The sequence below is a fragment of the Lygodium microphyllum genome, chromosome 22 (genome assembly GCF_053477565.2).
Source record: "Lygodium microphyllum isolate KBCC chromosome 22, Lygodium_microphyllum_v1.1.10, whole genome shotgun sequence".
NCBI lineage: Eukaryota > Viridiplantae > Streptophyta > Polypodiopsida > Schizaeales > Lygodiaceae > Lygodium > Lygodium microphyllum.
Genome location: NC_141156.1, coordinates 80,764,957 through 80,789,627, shown reverse-complemented (window position 1 = coordinate 80,789,627; position 24,671 = coordinate 80,764,957). Strand labels below are relative to the sequence as shown.

Here is a 24,671-nt window from a genome sequence, read left to right as displayed (position 1 = left end):
ATTTGGAATTATATAAATGACATAACTAATATTTATTTGCATTCAAAAAACATGCTTTGCACTATTTCTCTCAAGTCATGGGCAAATGACCATGCAAATAAAACTAAAAGCCAAATATTACTAGGTAAAGAGATGTCTTAGGAGTAGAAAAACTCATTTAACAAGAACTTGAAGTGGAATTTTTTCGTGAGGTGATTGAGGTACAAGATATGGAAAAAGGCCTTGGGATTTTTCTTGTTTTGTTGTGTTATTATTCCATGTGGTAACTCCAAGAAATGAACCAACATTAGTTGTATAACAACTTTTCAATTGTGCTAACACAATCATCAAGAGAAACACTCTTTCTTTTGAGATTAGATGGAGTAGAACTTCTAACTAAAAGTTCTTGTAGCTCCATTCTATTGGCAAAAAAAAATTTCTTTGCACCATAGTGCCCTCATGTGACATGATCCAATCATACATTCTAAAATATATATGAGATTTAATAAGTGCATTGTTGGCTTTTTTAGTCGAAAACAAAAATTTTGATCATGGCTATATTATTGTATGTTTGTGTGTCTCTGTGCATGTGCACAAGCACACGTGTTGATAATTATCTTAGTCGTGTGTGAACTATGAAAAGGCTTCCTACAAAATTGGATGTTACTCAATATAACAAATGAATATTTTTAGTAACATTAGGATAAGAATACAAGTCATATTCAAGGTACAACAAAGATCTCTTACATTTAAATGGTCTTGGCACCAAAAATGATATGTTCTTACACACATTTATTTGAACTAAAAAGATGAATATTTAACTCACAAAGCTCACATTAGGGAAAATCTAGACTTGGAAGGGCCTCATAAGAAATCAATTAATTAGGGACAAGATTATTTTTGTTGAGCAAGGTTCCTCAAAAGAAATCAAATATGGACGATATTATTTTTCTTAAGCAAGATTAAAGGTGGACAAGAAGCATTTAGTGTTATAACATGGATTTGATGAGGGAACTTGGTGGTTTTCCCCATTTAAAGAAAAAGATTCAAGCTCAAGAAGAGAATTAACTATTTCTTTGCAAAAAGAAAAGAGAACATATTTTACAATCCTGCATGTAATTTATGATAGGATGGCAGCCTGCTGGAAAGTGCTTGAGCTCATATTCAAAAAAACAACCATCAAAATCCAACTCATCTCATTTTGGGATCCCCTTTTTTATTGTGAAGCTCCCTTTCCATTGTTTATTGGCAAGATCCACACCCTTTAGTTGTTGATGGGGCACCAAAGGCTTTCTTAGCCTTTCCTCATTCAATGCCTCCTTTCTCGTTAGCCATTAAAAATCCAATATCTTTTGAGCTTTGAATCATTGTGCCTAAACAATGGAGCCTCATATTAAAGGAAAAGTATTATCTCCCCAAGATGGTTGTACAATCCTTTGACCCAATTGTGAAGTGCCAAAGGAGGTTTTATAAAGCAAGGAGATAGTTTTCAAATATGCATCTTTCTCTTCTATTTGGCCATATTTCTCATTAACACTAATCCACTCTACTAACTATAAAGGACATCTCAAATCCTAACTTCGCCTAATGCCTGTCAAGTAACCCACAAAACAAAATAGTAAGACTAGAATTTTATTGATGAGATAATCAAGTGAATAGCACTGCACAAGTCTTATTTTTAACAATCTAAAGAAAAGGGAGTGAATAGAAAATACACATACACACTTATAATGAACACATCTAAGCATATTTAAAAAAATCCACAATGGATTAGTATGAGTAGATTTAACAATTATTAAATCCAGCTTAATTACCATAGTATGATATATCATGGTTTTGCTAGTCATAGTAGATATTCACATCCAAAAAATTGAGTGTTTTTATTTTTCCAAATCTCAAAATATGTCCTATAAACAATTATAAGGCCTAGTTTTATTTTCCAGGTCTTCTTAAAATTATCGTACATATTTTCCAACTTAACAAAGTACCTACTTGTTATTAATTAAAGCTAAACTCTCCCTTAAGGTAGTATAGAAGATTTTTGTACTTACATTATGATTGATTAAACCTTTAGCAATATTAAAGAGGGGCTATATGCTATGAAAAGGATTACATAATTAAAAGGTGGCATATACACTATGTAAGCACTTCACATTTACACATGGAGATGGTAAATTATTATGACTAATGATTTAAGATGTATGAACATGGTGCTAAGATGATGTTTTAGAACCTACATTATGTAAGCCTCATGTTAACTTTGATTAAAAGAGATTGCTTGGATGTATGAATATGTTAAGATACAAAAGCTTCACATTATCTTCATCTTCAATTTGGTGTAAATTGTAAAAGCTAACAAGTTTGAAAGAGTAATGAAACTAAACAACATTACATTCTCAAAACTAGTTGCCCCAATAATGATTGGTTGCTTTGTGGAGTGTTGACATGAAATCCTTGGGGGCTAATATTTATTTGAACAATAAAGCAACTCTTCAATTATTCATATTATACTTTTCTCCATGGCGATATAGCTATTGCTACTTAGTTCTTGACAAAAAGATGCAAAAGTGCAATGCCACCATGTTATGAAGCAACCTACTAGGCTTTATGACCTACTGAAGAACATTCACACTAGGTTACGACTACTTTTAACACTTTCTAATAGAGCTAGGCAAATGAATATATAGGTCAACTCTATATTAAGTAAAAACCTTTTGATTATTTACTAATTCTTACTATAGTGAAAGCTCTAGCTCTTGCCATCTACTATAGGCTTAGGGTGAGTTCTGTCGACCATATTAAGGGTGTATTCTAAGCACCAACCTCTTCAAATACAATCTTAGGTCCTATTAATGACTTTCGATGCATGCTACTTGAATGTCTTGTCTCACGAATTGAATGTATAAATATCAACTATTACCTTCATTTGTTTATGCCTATTAGCATTTCATCCCCTATGTTTTACCTTTTACAATCCATAAGCCTATATATGATTTGCAAATTTTACAATTAAGAGCTAAGAGTTTTATACTTGTGATTGCAAAATAATTGTGCTAAGGTTATGGTTGTTCTTCATTAGAACATGTGCAACTTGTCTCAATTGATTGCACATCAATGCTAAACTTAATAACCTATCACAATAAAGGACATCAAATGGTTGCTAACACTCATTTATTAGGGTGGACTCGTACCATTTGGCAAGGGGCAATTCAAAAGGTAAAAGAGGGAGGTTAAGAGCATGCAAGAGGTATATAACACAAGTTTAACCTTATATCGATATTTAGAAGTTAAAATGACATTACAATTACTCATGCAAATGCATTTTTTGTTGGCCATTCATTTCAAAACCATCCTAAACTTTCAATAATAAGCAATAGGACTCTCATCGACTCTTTACTTTCTAGGTGTGTGAATTGCCACGCTTTACTAGCTTTCTATCTTTATTAAGCTTTTCAATACAATTATACACCCTTAAGCTATCCCTTAACATAACTATACTTAGTCTTGCACTACTCTAAACATACAAGCCCTTTAATTGTGAACCTTGTTAGGAATAAATTCCCATAAAAACAAGGAACATTGCGCTGGTCAAAGCACATAAGCCCTTTAACCATGAACCTCTTAGGAGTTTCATCTTTCGCAAACATGGACCTCTTGGGAGCTTCATAATGCATCCCTTTTATACCCGATTGTAACTAACAAATGAACTCTCACAAGACAAATACTTGCACTTCCAAATCAATACTACCAATGAAAGTGAGCTTCCACAAGCAAAGTACTCACACATCCAAACACATGCATACAAGCAAAGGTCACCTCTATATAGCAAATCTATATATGTGCGCACATGAGAGAGAGAGAGAGAGAGAGAGAGAGAGAGAGAGAGAGAGAGAGAGAGAGGATCAAAGCATGTGTCTAGACCCTCATTAAATATCCAGGTTTCTGTACATAATATATATCACTTGGAATCAGACTCAAACTTGTTTTTACACTGTCCGTAAGTTCAAGTTTTGACACTGCCCATAAGTTGGAGCTTATAGCACCTCATTACAAAAATACATCTCCAAGTCACCACCAACAAATTATTTACACATGATATAAACAAAAAACGACATCCAACAACACTTCTACATCCGCCATCTAATACGATAGTTAAGAGTGCTACTCTTAAAGGATATGACAAGAAAAATGTTAAAGTTTGAAACATCTTGCAATGGCACCTGCTTTGTGAGTAGCCAACCTAGTTCTATTAACATCATGGCATACTCATTGTCACCTCCTTTGTGGTTGGATGCAGTTCAATGTATTCAAGACCATGACATACTTGTTGGCATACTTGTTGCACTCAAGATCGTGACACACCACCACCCATCTATGCCATCTTTCTATCACTTTGTTTACTTCCTTGCATCCCATCTATAACTCATCTACTTATCTTCTTATCTATGAGCGTATGTGCATCTCCTAACCCATGAAATTTGTCTAGCATCAGTTCTTCGAATCTTAGAAATTTATTTCAGCTTGATTCATATGCCATCCAAAGAGCATTGTTGCAAAGTCAGGGCACTGTCCATTATCGCATCACCCACATGTCAATTAATTAACCCCTACATGAACCTTCTTGAATATTTTGGATTGAAATACTTCCTACATTATCTAAACTAAGCCACCCAATTGATTTCTCGATAGCATAAATACTTAAGTATTGATCAAAAGAATCTCATTTTCATTCAATCTTCACCTTTTCACTCTGTGGACCCCCCCGCTCAAATACTTCACAAGCACCAGTAGGTATTCATGGTTCAAACCATTTATACCCTGATTGACAAACCTTAGAAAACAAAAAGTTCAATTAGATCTATGTACCATGTTGAAGGTAGCCCATAGACTAAGTTGGCCCCAACAATGCTAGTAATGCAGAAACACCTTACTTGAGCTAAGATGCAAAATAAGTTTGTCGGGAAACACACAAGATAAAAAAGCCTTTGATCACCTTCCTCTATAAACACCCTCATCATACCCTAGTTTATCTGAATACATAGAATAGAACCCCTGAGCGAGACAAACACTCTGCCTTTCATGTCATGCAGCCGGGTTAGAAATCCGCACTTGCAATGTCAGTTAATGGAGATGAATAGGGTTGCATCTTAGATATGTACTTGGAATAAAATTTCAACAAAAGTATGCACAGCAAATGCCAATATTTTTCCAAATTTACCAATATGCAAGCAGGCCAGTGTTTCAGTAGATAAACTGTTACACATGAATTTCAGTCAGAATAAAGCAGGCCACATAACTGTTCACGGCATTGATCACAACACTGCTCACACTAGGTTAAGAATGTGTAAATCGTACAGTCAGACCACACATTCCCACACATTTAGTCAACCCCCATTTCCTACTTACACCCCATCTTATTACATCAGTTTCTCCCAATGTGAAAGAAAGCATGTAGTTCTAAGAGAGAACAAATCGAGCCACAAATACTAATTATATAAATTCCTGCCTATTAGTTAGCTACTAACCACAAGTATGACCAAACCAATCGCAAGAACACAAAGCATCAATTTACACATCCACAAATCTCTTTGGATAACAAATTTCTATGTGCAATGTTTTTCTTCCAGAGGCACAAATAATTATTACTGGTAAATCAGAAGGGCTTCTGTAGCAATCCAGTACATGTGCTTCTTTTGCATGGACCTGTGCATATTGTGCCTGTTCCTATTGTGTGTTTATCTGCTTGCCCACCTGCTTGTATGCCTACATGTGCATATGCCACTTCTACACAGGTGCATAAAAAGACTGACTGGCGCTGTCTGTATATGAATGTTCTTGATTAAATGAGTTGCGACAAGGGCCACTTAAGTTTCATAGCATGGAATAATAGATTTCCAGTGTGCGTTTCTCTATCCCAATTTGTTGGAAATGTGGGTTCTTTGCATGAAGATACAAAATTTTAGTCCCGTGAAGAACGCACACATGTATGCAGCAAATAACTAAATGCTCAGAATTCACTGATGAGATTACACTGAAAGGCATGCTATGCTGTATATGCACAAAAAATCAATGTCTTCACTTTGTCTGCAAAAAAGATAACCAGGAAAATCCTGAAGTCCCTCCCTTGATATCAAGATGCAGTTGGCAAAGGGTCAGCAAGCAACCTTAAAATCTCACATCACCCCTTCCCTTAGCTTGTGTATAACAATGACACCTACCCATTTATGTACGCCCATGTCCTAGCAAGCATGCACACATTGCTGATGGAGTAAAAGGGAGGGAACAGGCAAAAGAAGCACCAAAACATGAGAGGGTATTTTCTTAACCCCAATGGACTGACCTCAAACAAGAGCACTTTACACATGCAGATAACCGAATTGCACTTTGCATAGCACTTGCATTTGGTGAAAGTTCGTCCAACTGAAAAAGATCACTGAACCATAGTAAATTCCAGTCACAGAAACAGCTCAACCCAACTTACTGCATTAGTGTAGTAAGGGGAAGACTTGCAGATCTAAAAATAATCTTTGCTGGTAGTGAGCGTACTTCTGGACACACATAAATTTTGTAGCACCTAGACCCAAGCTTCCCTAAAGCTCATTCAGCACTCACAACCTCCAGGGATGCACTTAGCCAATATATTTGCTGAATGAATCTAGGCACAAAAACAACAGCAACCTCACAGAAGCCAAAAAAAGCGCCTAGTCCATTCTGTTTTGTTCACTGCACCAACTTGCAATAGGCACAATAGCTGAAAGCTGCAGACCTGACTCCACTAATCGATCGGAAGAACAGAACATAGTGCATTGTATGTCCAGCAGCATATACCCCAGTAATCAATAGGCATCAAGAGGACTGCGCAGCACTAGGTCATGGCAGCATGCTGTAGCAAAGACGCAGCCAAGGCAAGCACCTTAGAGAAAGAATAATTCTGCAAGAACTGCACCGTTTAACATGAATGCCATGCAACCATTTGTGCAAATTTTATGGTCTTGTACACAAATTTAGCCCAGTTACATCTGGGAAATATGAGGGAAAACTTAATCATATTTGGCAGCTGGCATACCTGTTATGTTTCAGAGGCTTTTCTGTTGTGAAGATGATTATCCTCAGCATCAATATCACCAGTTTCTGTTTTGTATGCATGTTTACCTCCCGGATGATAAAAACGGCAGCGATCACGACTACATCTTCCTCTAACTGAATCGCGGCATATTGTCACATGGTTATCTACTACCTGCAAACTTACTCGACAATGGTATGAGTGGTTTAAAAGAAGACAACAAAATGCATCTTTATTAAACAGAGACAACTGCAGAAAGCCATACTTCAATATGTGGTTCAGGATGAACAAATCGGCAACCATCACCCCTCAAGCAGTCCCCCCTGCGATAGAAGTCTCTACAAACAGGTAACCTGTCCTCATCTGCAAAACAATTAATGGGCCACCATCAACTGCACCATCATAAACAGTAAGCCAACATACTTTTCAAATACCAGAAGCTTATAGCATAAAGCCAATCCACACACTCTCCATCACCTCAAGACATGCACAACAGCATGCCCCCCTCCACAACAACATGTATACATTGCCCATTAAGTTAAATTTTTCTAAACATCACACCTTTAAGTGATTTCCGAGAATCTCCAACTGATGGTGGTACAAGTGCTGGTGCAGGGATTGCTGGAGCTTGATATAAGGGGCCTCCTTGTCCTTGTCCATAAGGCTGTTCCCACACCAATCAAATAAATGAGGTAGCACATATGGCAGAAGCATGCAGATTCCCAGGCTGAAATTTCAGCTAGAATATTTACATAGGTGTCCATAAATTGTGAAGAGCATGCCCTATAACAACAAAGCAATACATAAAACACACAATAGTTCATGTTTCTAATAATAGACCAACAATACTTATGCAAGACTCAACCAGATACGATGAGTTTGGCAATTCTACAGCAGTGGTAGACAAGAAGCATCACATCATTTGGTACCACCACAAACTAACAAAGTTGTTATGGTGACCTAGGTCAATCAGAATGCTTACGTAATCGTAGTATTGCTCCAGATAATAATCATCCATGCGCAAACGCTTGGTTGCCTGAACCAAAAGAAAGTGCAACAACTTGGCTCATTGCTGCACTAATGTATTAAGAAAAAGAACTTATAACAACACAAGTACAAAAGATGATAACATAGAAACTTCGATATTACCCACCCCAAAATTTCTGAACAGAGGCGAATACCAGTCAATGCCTTCCACACTAAAAACTTAAAAGTTCAAAAGTTGATGAAATGGGAACTTTTATAATACCCACCCCACAACATGTAAGTGGAGGCAAATAGCAGGGAAACAAGCTCAATGCAAAAATGCATGCTCTGTAACCTTCCACACTAAGTAAGCATGCATCCTATGGCAAAATGAGACCTCTAGGGAATAATTTCTGACCACCTACTTCTCTATCTTTACATTCAGTAGGTTTTTCTTAATATTCCTGAGCTCATCAAGCTTCAAGATATGTTTTAAGCTTTCCATGTTCATTATAACGATTTACCTTAAATCTAAATTATTGTTATTTTTCAATACAGATTTATGCTTGGAATTTAGGCTACAAGCTTTAAGACATAATATTTATAAATCAGCATAAACATTTTTGTGCCCAACCCTAACTTTTCCTGAGAACTATCAATCTCATCAATTCTAATGCTCACAGAATGAAGTGTTGGACAGCCACCATTGAATATGTGAAGAGACATTAGGTTTAGTGTCCCCCCCCCCCCAACTCTACTCTCTTCAGTCATCTCAACACTCCCACTGTCTACACTATTGGCATGAAGCTCTTTCATAGCCCATCTTGATCATCTTGATTGGACCATGATCTGCTCACAAGGTAGGAGGAGAATGAACAAGACAAATGGACTCTAGAAGTAACACATCAAAGAGAACTGGAGATAATCAACTGTAAAACAGGCTGCTTTGCATGGCAACTTCTGTTTTGGGGAAAGAAATCCAGTTTAAGTCCCTGACTAGACTGTTCTTTGGGATAGCTCAGTCATATGCAACTTCGACTCACTCAAGGCCCCCTTAAATCTTGCACTGTTCACATCCTTTCTCCATTTTGTATGCAGACAGCATGGCAAATGTGAAAGATGCTATTGAAAATTGAGACTCCAAAATTTCACTAAAGCAATTTCCCTGGGTAATCAATCCATCTTGAACTATCACAAAACTATGATCAAGCTATTTCTAAATATCAGTATCTATTCAAATAATGTGTGGAGTTTCATACAATGATTATCTCAGCTGTCAACCATGCAATTGGTGCCTTTTGAAAAATGGAAATTTGCGATCTGCCTTTACCTTGTTCAGGGAACATCATAAAAAAGCCCTACCTGTTGGTATGTGTCTCCATTGTAACCATAAGCACCTTCATAATCTGCATAGCCATAAGCTCCGCCAAAATCTGCTGTCTGGTGAGCATGGTCACTACCAGCTGAGACAGACCCAACTGGCCGCTGCACAGAAAGTAATTGTATGACATTAATTAGAAACCCAGCAAACATCCACTTGCCACCTCGAAAAATGCATCACTTTGAGCCGTACATACATCTTTTACTCGACTTTTGAGATGATCGGGAACATGGAAAAAGCGACACACAGGCCTCTGGCAATTTCCACGTAGATAGTCTTGACAAACCTGCAGTCAAAGATTATTTAGCATCCTTAACAAAGATGCCAATGTTCATATTGCTTCATTTACATTTGGCATCCGTCCAAAACATCTGAAGAATTATCAAGAAAGAAAATTTCACATAGAACTCATACTCCACATGTGTGAAGGAGAAAACAAATGCCTATAGATGTCAGCCTTGACTTACAACAGCATAATCCGCATCCCCACTTGCAGGTGTGTGATGGGCATACCGACACTCTTCTGCACGCCTTGCACAGCGTCCCCTAACAAAGTCCCTGCAGACCTACAAGCAAGAGCAGTTCAAAAGATGATGAATCTTCATTAACTCATAAGAAGGACCTGGAATGGCTGTGCCCACTTATAAACCCTTCTCATAACCAGCATGCACATTAATAGTTGTCTCACAAGCTCACTCACTGTGTTCAAATTCCTTTGTGTTTACTCTCTCTTTTTAACCATTCCTCCCTAATCCGTAAGAAGAAACAGAATGCCTCCTGTGCACTTAATCACTACTCATGATTGAACTGCACATTACCTACCAACCTCCTTCTCAAACCCTGGTGCCGATCAAGTAAACTGTATGAGCCAAAGTTCAAACTCGCAGCTAATAAGATCCTCGCAGAGATCCCACTTAGATGGCAGAGAGACTAATTTCGTAATACTTTGCTGGTGTTTTAAGGTGCACAAAAAATCATAGCATAATGAGATCTCCAGCACAATGATGCTCATTTCAAAGGCAGCAGAAAATCATACGCATGCAGATGCTGCTTTTCCAAGCATTTGATGAAAACTTCCTCAGAACATTTCAAAATAAAATTAAAATGCTAACCAGCTTTACAGCCACATTTTCATTTCAAAACAACCCCGTGCCTCTTATAAGCTCATAGTATAAGACAGAAAATGCCTTCCATTAAACTCATGGCCCAAATTACTGCTGTTTGTCCCCTATACACTGTGTGGCGTAAAGAGGCTGCAAGAGAAAAGTTTGATTGATGAATGAACCTTGATAAACATTTATACATCAGCCATGAATGACTTATGGTCATATTATTTACTCTGAGCATGACTGAGAGGGCTGAAATTTAATCAAAACAGGAACTCAATGTCAATTCCAGCAGATGTAGAAATGTCCATGTTTATCAATGACACATTTTGTCAAATCTCACCTCAACCGTTGGCCTGACTGTAGACTTTTGTACTGCTGGCCCTGCCTCCTTTGAAAAAGGGAAATGTGACATCTGTGGACCATTGAGACTGTCATGAGACCAAACCTGAATTGCAAATTCAGGAACGGAATCTTAATATAAAGCGGTAGAAACCATATCGATATGAAATATCGCTAAAGTTTGCACCTTCACGGCCACAAAACAATTATTCCTTATCCATTAAACTAACTCGCTAAAGTTTGCACCTTCACGGCCACAAAACAATTATTCCTTATCCATTAAACTAACTTACAGGAGCCCTAGGTGCCTGGATCCCCACAGCTTCTTGCACCTTCCTGAAATAAAGACACCAAATTTAACATTGCACAACTACAGCAAATCCACAAATTTTCTAATTTCAAGAATTAACATTGTTAGGACATAAAACACGGTAGAAGATAGAAACCTACTAAAGGTGTGCTTAAAGTGGACTGACCTGTATGTAGCTTTGAATAGGCTACAACAGACAGTGAAGACTTCATGCAGACAAGGCAAAAAATGGAAAACAGTTCAGAAACCAAAGCAAATGCAAGAACTTACGCCCGCAAGTGAGGAGGAGGATGGAAGTATCGGCAATTATAGCCCCGAATGCAGCGATCTCGAAGTGAATCAAAGCAAACTGTGACTTCATCTCTGAAATGAACATATATATCACATAAGAATAAAGGACACTTGGGATCTCAAAATAACAGACCTTAGGAGTATACTTAACTGCATCTTCACATCTATCTAACACGCTATTCTCGGTTATCACAAGTGACAGTCAAATAAATGGAGAATGTGCTCTGTGTGACCTGTAATTCTCACAAACAGAAGAAACAATTAATCCATGTATTATCTTTTTCATCTTGGATTTTGGAAATTGAACACCCAGAAAATCATTGGCAGATGGTCCACATGAAGATGCAAAAATAGCCCTGCAGTTCATTGGATGAGCTACATCTGCATACTTAGATGGGCAGCTTTGACAGTGTAACAGCTGAGCCTCGGGGATGCATCTTACTGTTTTGGTTCCTTTTCTACTTTTATTCCTTTTGAGCCCAAGCAAACAAAATTTTCATCAGATGACTCATAGTTGTCATGCTTCAGACATTTGGTCCAGCTCCATTTGGCACATTGACACTTCTGGTGGCACACTCATGGTGTCCCATCAGTTATACATGGCATCATTTTATTAAATCTCAGCACTGTTTTCCTCTCCAATGACTTGTGAGTTTCTTGCCTTTGCCATTGAGTGAATGAGAGTGTGCAAGTATCTATGGCTTTTTGTTTCCTTTATGGTATCAGAGCCAGAACACAAACCCCATTTGCTTTTTAATCATCCAAAGGAGAGAGCCATTGTGAGAGAGCAGGAGGCTGTTGGAGAGGGATGAGAGGTTGCTGACCTATTCTACAGAATTGGAGACCTGCCTAGAAGCTGGAAACAACTTCTTGAAGGCCTACAACAGTAGGTGACAGCATTTCAAGGGCTGTTTCAGCCAAGCAACATCATATTCAAGGTGTTTCGTTAGTGGAGACCACTTTCATGGCTGTCTAGACAGGGTAGTAGCTGATTTCTTCCATTTTCTCATAATGGAAGTGTGAATTTTCTCTCTCTTTAGCATTCTCTCTCATCCTCCAACCATCCCTCAAGTTATCTCAAAAAAATCCAACCATTTGAGTCATCAAAGGTGGAGATTTTGGTTAATCTCTGCTGTAATCCCTAATTTACAACAAAAATTAGGGTTTTGAAGCTACCTCAAAAAGCATGCCCAAGACTGAAGGCCTAAGGCTTGAATTCCAACAGCTGAAATTGAAGAATTTTACAGAGATTCCAAAGGCCAACCAACAAATATCAAATTTGGGGCTAAATTTGTCTCACAAGGAGTAGGGTGAAGGCCAATCCTTGAGCAAACCAAGGGGCAAATTGATTTGACAGCTTGCCGGTCATTAATGACAACAAGCAGTACTTGCATTAGTATACTCCATCCATTTGCAATAAAAGACAAAGAAATACCAAAAGGGACGCCAATTTTGGGGCTAACACGTTGTCCATTGTCCAAAAATTGAAGAGGTGAGTGTGCATTTCAATTTATGTGAATTGATTGCTTGCTATAATTACTGTTAAATGAGGTTATTACCACCTTATTTGAGAAGGAAGGCTTGAGAAGGAAGGCTGGTTTCAGAGCGCATCATCCAAAGGTTGCATTTTCATCAAAACACTACAGCAAGAGACAGCATTCATCAAGCAACAGCAGCAAAAGGTTGTCTTCATCAAGCAACAACGGGAGACTGCATTTTTACTCTCAAGAACCGCATTTTATCCACACAAGGCAGCAAAGTTGGCTGCATTCTACTGGAAGTATGAGGCTCCACTTTGAGTGGACAAAGCAAGAAGAGGTTGCATTTCTGCAAGGTAACAACGAAACCACCTATTGCCTCACTTTCACCACACAAGCAGAGTAGAAATTGCAAATTGCAATATTGTTCACAATCAAGTGAGGCAAGATCTACATTGCTGCAATATCAAACCATCTACAACAATTTCATCCAGCAAACAAAGCTAATACTCCTTGGTTTCTCACAACCTTATTTCTCCTTAGCAATTTTATACACGTTCTATATGTGTTTGTCGTTCTAGGCTAATTCTTGTGAAGTGCTTTCCTAGAAATCATATAGTTGCTTTGTTTATATCCTTTTGGAGTTCTACTTCAGCCTTAACTTAGGGATAAATGCATCTAAGGAGGACTCAAGTTGTTGGAATATGCCAAAGATTTGCCCAACATTTGGATGAAAAGCCCAAAGGAATAGAATGATTCTTTTGGTGAGGAAGTGCTCCTTTTCCACCTTATTGTGGGACTTTGTTACTATCCCAATCCTTTGTCCATTGGAGGAACCCTGCAATGGGCCAAACTGTTGAGCTAAAAAATGCATTAGCCTAACTTAAACAGCCCCAAAACATACTTAATTAATGAAGAAAACCTTTTATTTTAAAAAGAAACGCGATCCTGTAGAGCCTAATTCCAACCTTCTACACGTGTATACTGCTATTACCAGGCCTGTGGAGCTATCGCCTACAGTTGAGTGTTGTCACCCTGCAATTGGATGATGTCGCCACCTATTGTCTACTATCGCTAGGATTTTCTCTCTCCTCTAAATGCTGCGTTTGCAGTTTCTAGCTGCCACCTGACATTCTCTCACCTCTAACATTCGTGTTTGCACCTAAAACCATTGCCCAGTTTTTCTCTCCTCGGGTACCTACATTTTTAGTCATTCTCTCTCTTGCACTGCCATATGCATCAGATCTAGCCTTTCTTGGCTGCATCTAGTGTTTGACACTCGAAGACTACCTTTATTGCAATTCACGATCCACTCGGAGTACGACACTCTACGACTCATAACCTCTGCCTTAATCCCAGAGATACGAGAGTTCGAGGTTTAGTATTCATCACTACATAGTGTGTCTACTGAATGAGCATTGTACATTCGTTATTCATTCACTTTATTATTCATTGTGTTCAATGTCTCTAAGTTACCCTAACCCTAACCCTAACTGTGTTCTGAGTTTATCAATCTATGCTTTATTATACAATTGCTTCACATGGTATCAGAGCTAGGTACTCTATGAGAAACCTTGGCCTTTGATCGAAAAGCTCATTTGTGAAAGCAAGAACAATAAAAGGGTCATATGACTTCAAACACATTCACGACACCGCTCCAATCGCTATAGCCAAACATGGACAGAAACGATCAAGAGTGGGCCTCCCAGCTTGATATTGCCCGATCTGACATGGGCAAAGAACCATCGAACTACAATCGAGTCCACAAACCATATAAAATTTCTATTGCTAAGTATAATCTCATCCTTATGTATAGAGCTCAACAAGAGGCTAAAGGTAAGCTTGAGTTTTCTCATTTAGATTCGATGCACAGAACTAATGATCTTGCAGGACCTTCGAAATCTCCACTATGGACTAGCCATCTGCAAGTGGAACCTAGCTCGGATTACTCATCATTTCCACAATACTTCTTTTCTCCAATGCCGAGTACGAACCCTGTTATTAGATTCTATGCCAACCGATTCTGTATTTTCTATTGGATCAAGAGACGGTCATCAAGAAGGGACTCTTCAGAACAAGCTTTGGTTTGAGAGTAATAAGGAAGACATGTATTTCTTCATGAGCTCAAAACTAGGTAAGAAGCTTTAAAAACTTAAAAGAAATTGTAAATATTCCTACCTTTCCTTTTCTTTCAAATGATTTTATTTCTCATGGTCAATATGGAGTAGGTACATCTTCATCTAGTGCATTTAATGGACAAAAGGAACCTATGATGTTTCCCACAACATCATCTATTACAAATCCATTTGGGCTCCTACCTATCCCTCCATCTTCCGCTACACATTCCTTTCAGCCTCAATTAAGTGCACCACATTATCCGCCACACACCGCACCGAGGAGTTCTATACATTTAGGCACAGCCTTTAGGACCTCTACATACCCATTTCCGTGTGGTGTACCTGTGATGAAGGCTCAACCTCCTACACACACACTTTTGAGTTTTCCCTCATCTAGGGTATTCTTTGAGTGAGGATCGTTTAGTATCGTAGTTTGCCTCTATGGCATTACCTAGTGGACCATCAGATCATTCTGTAGTGCCCCATCCAACATTTGGACAAGGCTATCATGTCCCAATGCCTCCACCTACACCTATGGTATCATATGGATCTATGTCCGTTTTGGTACAATCAGCACTCTATGTCCCAATGCCTCCACCTACACCTATGGTATCATATGGATCTATGTCCGTTTCGGTACAATCAGCACTCATTGGACATCAGCAATCTATTTCTGCCTATCCATCTTAACCCTCTCCTACTTCTTATCCACCACCACTACCATCTTATCCTCCATCTATCCATCTTCCCAAACACCTCATGGTTCTAGTACCTCATCCGCCAAGCATGCATTTAATGCAAGACTCATTTCAACAAGTCAAACTACACCAGTTAGTCAAATTTTATGAGGCATGTCTTAAACTCTCAAAACCTATGGGATTTAGTGCAGGGGTTGAAACCCCAACCTAACCTCGCTCTTGTTCCATATGAGGTTGTCTGCTCATGGAAGGATCATAACGCCTCCGCTATTATTGAGCTTAGGCAGGGCTTGTTGCTTGAGTTTCACTCTCAGCTTCAACATTTCGACTCAGCATTCGAGGGTTGGACACACTTGACAGGCCGCTATGCGGCTTGGGATAGGGCCAGTCGCATCAATTTGGATCATGAGCTCCAAAATTACAAAATCACAAACAATGATAACTTGAAAGTCAAGTTGGCTGAGTATCGGCATCTCCTCGTCGAGTTCTTAACCACTGGGGCTCATAAGTCCTCTGACAGTATACATCAAGGGCTTATTTCTCATGGCTCGGTTTTGAGCCTGAGAGGGGATGTTGAGCTTAAAAATGCATTAGCCTAACTTAAACATCCCCAAAACATGCTTAATTAATGAAGAAAACCTTTTATTTTAAAAAGAAACGCCATCCTAGAGAGTTACTGTGTCCATATGCAAAATCCTAATTTGGGTGCCCCAAGCTTTCTATAAATACCCATGCAGCCCACCATTCTCTCTTAAACTCATTTTTGCATTTTTTTCAGGAGCCATAACTCTGTTGCCCACACCTCGTTCGCATAGGACATCACGGTCAAAGCTTCGACCACCCACCTGCTACCATCTGGTGCCTGGCTCCAGCCTTCTGCACGTGTATGTTGCTATCGCCAAGCCTATGGAGCTATTGCCTACAATTGGGTGATATCGACTTGCAATTGGATGTTGTCGCCACCTACTGTTTACTGTCGCCAAGATTTTCTCTCCTCTGAATGTCGTGTTCGCAATTTCTAGCTGCTGCCTAACATTCTCTCACCTCTGACATTTACGTTTGCACCCAACAGCTGTCGCCCAATTTCTCTCTCCTCGGGTACCTACGTTTTAAGCCTCTCTCTCCTACACTATCGTCTACATTGGATCCAGCCTTCCTTGGCTGCATTTGCTGGTGTTCAATACTCAAAGGCCGCCTTTGCTACAATTTGGAATCCATTCTTCCCATACTTCGGGGCACATTGACTCGATAGAACAAATATTGATTCAAAACCCGCACTCAATGCTCAATCTTTTGAACAAATCACACCAAAAGCCCTAAAAAACAATCAAAATTTTCATTGTTGATTTCATTTGCCTTTGTAGGACTTGGTAGGCCTCGGGGCAACCGACGCACATCCCTAGTCCCATACCCTAGCCTCTGTGGAAAGATCACTTGGGCTCCCTTGGTAAGATAACCATCGCCTCTGTAGTCTTGGTAGGTCACTGGGCAATCAACGTGCACCCTTTGCCCAATTCTCTACCTGCTTTGGAGTGGGACGTCTCGGGATAAAAGAAAATCTATATCAAGGGCTTATTTTTCATGGCTTAATTTTGAGCGTAAGAGGGGGTGTTGAGCTAAAAAATGCATTAGCCTAACTTAAACAACCCAAAACATGCTATGTTTGCAGTTTTTGGCTGCCACCTAACATTCTCTCACCTCTAACATTTGCATTTGCACCTAGCAACTATTGCCTAGTTTTTCTCTCTCCTCAGGTACTTGTGTTTTTAGGCTTTCTCTCTCATCCACTACCGTCTACATCAAATCCAGCCTTCCTTGTCTGCGTTTGCTAGTGTTCGACACTCGGAGGCTACCTTTGCTGTGATTTGGGATTTGTTTGGAGTATGACACACTCTATAGCTCATAACCTCTACCTTGATCCCAAAGATAAAAGAGTTAGAGGCTCAATATTCACTACATAGTGTGTTTGTTGCACGAGCATTGTATATTCATTATTCATTCACTTTATTATTCATTGTGTTCACTATCTCTGAGTTACCCTAACCCTAACCCTAACTGTGTTCTAAGTTTATCAATCTTTGCTTTGTCGTAGGATTGGTTTCATGCTTTTTGCATTTAGAGCATTTCTTCACACAAGCAATCCTTGGGATCAGCTCAATTCTAGAGTGTGATACTTTTTTTTTATGAATTTACAAGATTCTATCCTTATATATGTGCACGAAGTCCAAACTTTAGACTATAGTGAAGGTGTAGACGAAGCTCTCTTCTCTCTACCATCAAAAGACCTTTACCCACTATATCACCATAGAGAAGAAACTCCGAATGCTTTCTCTTGATGATTTCCCTTTTATGCAAGATCATATCAACAAGATGGAGGGCATGCAATATGAGCTTGTATAGCTTGGCAGGACGATTTCATCAAGAACATAGCGATGATTCTCGTTGCTTAGTTGCCATCTCCCAAGCATGACGTCTTCTACACTAGCTCGCTTACCTCCAAGGTTCAAGACACTCTTTTATCGGCAGATCTAGCTCCGCTTGTTTTGAAGCACGAAAAGAGACTCAAAGAGATTAGTGATAGTAAATCCAATCTTACTAAGGCTTTTATTGTAGATTCAAGAGGGGGCAACAAGGACAAAAAGGGTAAGAACAAGAAGAAAAAGAAAAAACAAGTTAAACATTCAAAGTCTTCCTCGAGCTATGACACAAATTCGAACAAGCCTAAATGCCCACACTATGGGAACGCCACTCATCCCCAAAGTGTTGGAAGAAATACACTCGCCTTCGTATAGGATCAAAGGATGGAGCTAAATCCTCCGAGCCTTCCTCTACTCCTTTCACTATTCCTCACGCATCCCTATTCCTTCACATCTATGAGATAGAGAAGCCTTCTTTATCAATTAGCCTTGGTTTATTGATAGTGATACTGCGAGTCATATGACTTCTCAATAAGATTTACTACAAGATCTTTGTCCATCAAAGGGTCGGTTGTCAAAAGTAGTACAACAATGAAAGCATAGACAAGTGCTTAAATACACTGCTAAACACAAGACAGAAGAGAGAGAAAACAAAAAACATTGAAAAAGAAGAGAACTCAGAGATGTGCTTGAAAAATGGAATCCATATACCAAACCCGAGAATGATGCATACAATGGTGAGTCTCTGACTCCAAGGCACTAGCACTGGCTCCCTCTCTCCACAGAACTTATAGGTGATGATGTGACTAAATAAGGGAGCTGGGAAAATAAATAAGAAAATAATGTCAAAATAGGGGCAAGTCTGCCAGCATTTGATGCTGGTCAGCCAGCATAAAATGCCCCAAATAAGTATCATAATAATCATAATAAGATGCCCAAATAACCTAGCCATGCCCGCCATACGTTAGACTCAAACATGAGTTGTTTGAAATTCTAACACCTCTCTCAGATCATGGGTAATCTAATGCAATACAATGATACAATGATACAATGATAAAGGCTAATCATAGTTCATGCAACAAAGAACCACCAAAGTAGAACAATGGATACCCAAGCAATGGGTGATCAAGCCACCACCAAGGTGTCTCGGAGAGAACCTGATGTCGATGTCAATTGTACAAGCTCCTAAAAATAGAGAAGAGTCACAATAGATCTCTATGTCCGTCAACAATGTCTCACAATAGCATACAAGATCAGCTTGTTAAAAATACCGTTGAATATATGTGACCACGGATTCCCTGCCTTTGGCCAAGACTACCAAAGTGTCCCCTCATGTGAGCTCGCACTAGGAGCCAACCCTGCTCTCTATCAAAAAAACAACCCATCATGAACCTGGATATCATTCCCAACTCCCTTATTTGAACCTGCCAGACTTTGGTCAACGTGTCAAGGACGTCCCTCTCTAGAACCTGTGCACTTGTATACCTGTATAGACGAGGCTCCACTATCCTGTCTCACCACCCTCTCACACTCGCGCTCTAGCATTGGAGAGTCATTAGAGATGACCACATCACCTAGACTAGAAGCAGCAAAGGAAGGGGTAGTTAAGCCCTTCCCTCGATCTAAAGACGTGTATCCCCTTCGCACCTTGGACTTCGCCTTAGCCGAAGGATCAAGGTCGAAGTCTAAGAAAGAGGATGACTCGACGAAGGAGTCCGCATCCCTGTTCTTCTTCTCCTTCCTCCGTAAGACTACTAACTCCTTGCAATCCTTCCGCAACTGTCCCTTCTTACCATAGTGATAACATTGGGCCTTCGACTTCTTCTTCCTAGCACCCCTCTCTAAAACTGTAAAGGCCTCACTAGAACCTCCATAATAAAATGGAAGCCTCCCCTATAGATACAAAGATGTCTCATGCTCAAAAGGCATCGAGAATAAGTGTAAAGTTCACAAATGTAGAGAATGTCTACGCCGACAAAGCATTGGTCACTCCAAACTCCGGGGGGAGCTTGTAGAGTATCGTTCCCACTAGATGTGCCTCTCGAAGGGCAAACTACATGTGTTAAAGTTAGTCTTGTACTTGTGTAACATGAAGCAAATATGAATGAATGGTGTCCGTCGGCTCAAACTTCATCTACTGAAGCTGTCCATAAAGGGTCGTTGCACACATGGGGAAGGTGCCTCGTACAACATCTGAAGCTTCGACCATATTTCTAGTGATGTCCAACAAGAGATAACCCCCAGTAGAACTTCTTTAGAAATACACTGAAGTAGTGCAGAATACGCACGTGTATCGTCGAATCCCATGTAAGCACAGCTTCCTCATGGTTGTCCTCATCAAAATCTTCGGAAAGAGAAAAAGAACACTGAGGCCGAGAAATAACTCCACATACAATGTACTCAATCCTCCAATTCTGCACAAGCCAAGCTTTCATCACAGCACTCCATGTAAGATAGTCAGGTTCATGTAACTTATTAATTGTAGAAGTGCACGAAGGAGCCATCCGGAGAGAAGAAGAAGAGAAGATATATAGAGAGAGAATACATCCGATGATTGCATGCTAGAATCCAGCTTGCTGAAAACGCAAGTTGTTGGTCTTAAAAATGCAAGCTTGATCAGTAGCGGGAAGAAAGACCTATAATCAATAAAAAAATTGCAGCAAGAACCTAGATTCTACAATCTCGTACCATATCAGAAATGGCACAACAATGGAAGCATAGACAAGTACTGAAATAAACTACTAAACACAAGATAGAAGAGAAAGGAAAAGGAAGAATACTACAAAAGAAGAGAACTCAAAGATGTGCTCGGAAAATGGAATCCATATACCAAACGCAAGAATGACATGTACAATAGTGAGTCTCTAGCTTCAAGGCACTGACGCCGGCTCCCTCTCTCCATAGAACCTATAGGTGATGATGTGACTGAATGAGGAGGGAGCTGCATATATAAAGAAGAAAATAATGCCAAAATAGGGGCAAGTCAGTCAACATCTAATGCTGGTCAGCCAGCATAAAATGCCCCAAATAAGCATCATAATAACCATATTAAAATGCCTAAATAACCTAGCTATGCCCGACATAGGTCAAACTCACACATGAGCTTTCCGAATTGCTAACATCATTACTGTTTGTGACATTTGTTCAATCCCTTTTAGTGATCTTGGCACTTTGCCACTATAGCCTACCTATCATCGAGCTCCGTTTTGGAAGTCTTACATGTTCCAACTTTGGGCTCTCAACTCCTCTCAGCTCATGGCCTTACTAGACTCCATACCTAGGTTGTCTTTATCAAGCAGGCTGTCTTTATTGAATATTTTTCTACATGAGCCATTTTAGTAACAAATTGGCAAACGAGGACTCTGTGTCAAAGCTAACCTTCTCTCTATGCCACTCGAAGAAGGAATGACTTAATCGTATCAATTGCCTCGAACCTAAGAGTCTAAAGTTAAGCCACTTAATCTTCAATCCTCAACTCAAATTCAATCACCCACCTCAATCAAGCACCGATGAAATCGTATGTTGTGTGTTTCATATCAATTCACAATAGCAGAGATCTCAACTCTTCCCCTTCCATCTTTATAGCATGGCAACCATAAAACACATTTCACTAGGCATGAAATATGAAACACATTTTACTAAAGACATGTGAACGCAATATTCATACTTACCAAGAGTTTCGAAAATAGGGAAACATAAACACGTTTACATTGCCAAGCATACCCATTACACTCACTATTTTGTAGCTAGCAAGAGTTAAGAGTTAGTACAACCTTCTTAGTTATGCAAATCTTATGTGTGACTCCATGCATCCTCTCATTATAGATGGCTTTAATGAGAGACACAAGCATGCAAACACATTCAATAAAAGTAAACTTTGAAGGCTATAAATGAAAGCTGAAACTAAAGCACATTGCCCATCAATGGAAAATAGAAACATAGTTGGGTAAAGTTCAAGCCCCCTCCCTCCCCAAAAAGCCCCTTAAAAAAAACCAAAACTTCTTTTTTGAAACTCTCAACCTAAAAGATAAAAAGGCAATCTCAAAACACGTTTTGGTTCTAAAACGTTTTGGCCACTTCAGGATTGCCTTTTTTCTAATGTGTTATTTTGCCGTTTCATGTGGTGTTTCATTCAGGATCTACCCAAGGGTAAAACATCCCGAGACACAACATTTCAAGGGTGACATGTCTTAGGGGTGAAAAGTTCCACCATTACCTTGCTTCTTGGTCTCTTCACTCAAGCATGTTTTATCCCAACATAATTGCATGAAACACAATATCCCTAGCCAAGAAATGGTGTGCAATTCTAAGGCGTTTCTAGAAAGGTTGAAACATATTTTTCAGCGATCAGGTTTTAAACCCTCCTGGCCCATAAGAAAATAGTATTATAAGTTCCAACTTCTTAGTAGTAATCTCATCCCTCCCAACTCAAGGCTTCTTCTCTATATTTGCCATAGTTCTAGCTCCATAATGCAAACATTAGATCAACACCACTCCAAACGCAAGCTCGCCCACAAACCCACTCTATAGTGCCGAGCTCACTCAAAATCACAACTTCACATTTCCTTCTCCAATGTTTCTATCCTCTCTTCTTGCCCCAATGTGCAAATATTTGAGTGTAACTAAGGCATTCGAAGTTGGAGACATCAAGAGTATCTTAGAAGAGGTGAGACCGGTGTCTTCACAAGCCATGACATTTGTTATCTGATCTTAGGACAACAGAACTTGGATTGTTGTCACAACGATGTCCTTATTATATTTGGTACCAGGGTATTTATTGGTCCTCTAAAACAGCACATAAATTCTGTAGAGACAGCTGTAGTTTCACCATGGAGCAGCTCAATTTTCATGTAAACAGCTGGGATTCCCTTTGAGTACCTTAACTATACCAAAAACAACTGCATTTTGACATGGCTTAAGCTGGATCAAAGAATGTGCAAGCTATGCATGCAACAGCACGGATGAACTTTGCTAAACTTCTAATCCAGCCATTGTGGATCACAACAGGTTTATAGACTGTCACTTCTTGGGCTCTCTGCTAGACTCCAACATTATGGCCAACCAAAGGCGTGTTCCTTGATAGAAATCAAACGCAATTCAAACTAACAGTTCAAACCTCGTTTTAAAAGGCATTCATATTGCAATCAGAACTACTGGGTGATTGATAAGGGCAATTCAGGCTTTCAACAAAAGGAGAAAAGACAAAAGCAATCAATTACTGGGCAATTGCACCATGCAATTCTCTCTGACAGTCGCCTAAGCATATCAAGCAAAAAATCCCTGTGCCTGCGAGCCATCATGGAGGGGTCAATTTTGATGTGCTTACCCGTCGACTGCGACATTGGGAGGGGGGTGAGCATATTTGCACTCAATGACGGGCCGGGAGCAGCGACCACGGGTGAAGTCGCGGCAGACAGGGAGGATGAGGTCGGAGCGCTTGGAGGGCTTGGCCTGATGCTGGCCGTTGGAGTGCTCTTCTTCCTGTTGCGGCTGCTTCTTGTCATAAGGGGACGGCGATGGTGATGGTGAGGAAGACGGGGCCCCGTCCGACTCCTCCGTCGCCATCTCTCTGTTTCTCTCTCTGCTTGCGCAGGCACGTTCGATTCACAGAGAAGAAAGGGAAAACACGCTGGTACTCCAAGAACAGAACCACCCTGCTAATACTACCTAGTGGGCCTTAACAGTCCCTAGGGTGCGACTTTAACACACACAACTGATAATAATCCTCAAACATAATGACCAAACCATGAAACACTCATGTTCCACTTCACCCAACCATGAAAAACTCCAGTTTAATGCTAATATGAATCACACATTGGTCAATGGCACCGTAACTCAAGTCGTTTGAGTGTGCCTTGAGTTTCATGGGTGTGTGGTTTCAAATATTACGCTATGCTTCAACGTCACTACCTATTGTTGGCATTTTGAATGCATTTGGCATTGTACACGAAGGTGAAGGGGCTGACATTGTAGCAAGGTAACCTAGCTTCCTTTCAATCTCACAATGTTCTAGGTCCAGGTGGAAAAATCATGCACTTCACTCAAATGGAAAGAGCACAATGAAAATCTGATAGTGTGATTGCTCCACTATAAGCACAATTTAGAGGAGGATCAAGCATTCTCATTGTTGGCTAACATCACCAGAGTGATACTACAAGAGAGAACCAATAAGAACACATGTAGATGTCTCAATTGATGGAGTCTCAACTAATCACCTTATCCATTCCAAATATGATTTTTAGACTCCTAGTACACAACACTTGCTCATTGAATGGTTTTAAATTGGGTGCAATGTGGCCATACTATTGATGGGTGATTCTTTATTGGCTCATTTGCCCTAATTGCAATGACTTGTCATGACCCTAAGGTATAGTCCATAGAACAATTCAATATACAACTATGCAATTCACGTGCTTACACTTTCAAAAAATCATCCAAGTGAAAAGTTATCTAAAACGACCAAGCTACCCAAGTTTCCTTATCCATCGATATATGCACCAAAATGTATTGAACCCACAAGCAA

General features: G+C 39.6%; 1 protein-coding gene across 8 annotated transcripts; it reads right to left on the bottom strand.

Moving 5' to 3' along the window:
- Nucleotides 1-1,234: 1,234 nt before the first annotated feature.
- Nucleotides 1,235-23,839, bottom strand: LOC148017339 (zinc finger CCCH domain-containing protein 28-like). 8 transcript variants are annotated; one of them, XR_015687849.1, is made up of 13 exons: nt 23,475-23,839; nt 11,418-11,510; nt 11,131-11,173; nt 10,839-10,943; nt 9,857-9,955; nt 9,586-9,675; nt 9,371-9,493; nt 8,025-8,078; nt 7,604-7,706; nt 7,308-7,405; nt 7,046-7,216; nt 4,721-4,810; nt 3,896-4,545 (listed from the first exon to the last, which is right to left on the bottom strand). XR_015687849.1 is itself a non-coding variant. In XM_087662586.1 (12 exons), exons 1-11 carry the CDS (start codon nt 23,711-23,713, stop codon nt 7,049-7,051), a joined length of 1,215 nt encoding a protein of 404 aa, XP_087518712.1. In that variant the 5' UTR covers nt 23,714-23,839; the 3' UTR covers nt 1,235-1,570; nt 7,046-7,048. The 8 variants fall into 8 exon arrangements, 7 of the variants coding, with proteins under 7 accessions (XP_087518712.1, XP_087518710.1, XP_087518708.1 ...); XM_087662586.1 differs by lacking the exons at nt 3,896-4,545; nt 4,721-4,810 and adding an exon at nt 1,235-1,570; XM_087662584.1 differs by having other exon boundaries at nt 3,895-4,810.
- Between the last annotated feature and the right edge of the window lie 832 nt (nt 23,840-24,671).

Excerpts from the sequence above, each read along its gene's own strand:
- LOC148017339 (XM_087662586.1), bottom strand. The coding sequence starts at position 23,713 with ATGGCGACGGAGGAGTCGGACGGGGCCCCGTCTTCCTCACCATCACCA. Across the intron at positions 7,707-8,024 it reads TGGAGCAATACTACGATTAC|CCTTATGGACAAGGACAAGG; the intron begins GTAAGCATTCTG and ends GTGTGGGAACAG. Across the intron at positions 7,406-7,603 it reads TTCTCGGAAATCACTTAAAG|ATGAGGACAGGTTACCTGTT; the intron begins GTGTGATGTTTA and ends ATTGTTTTGCAG.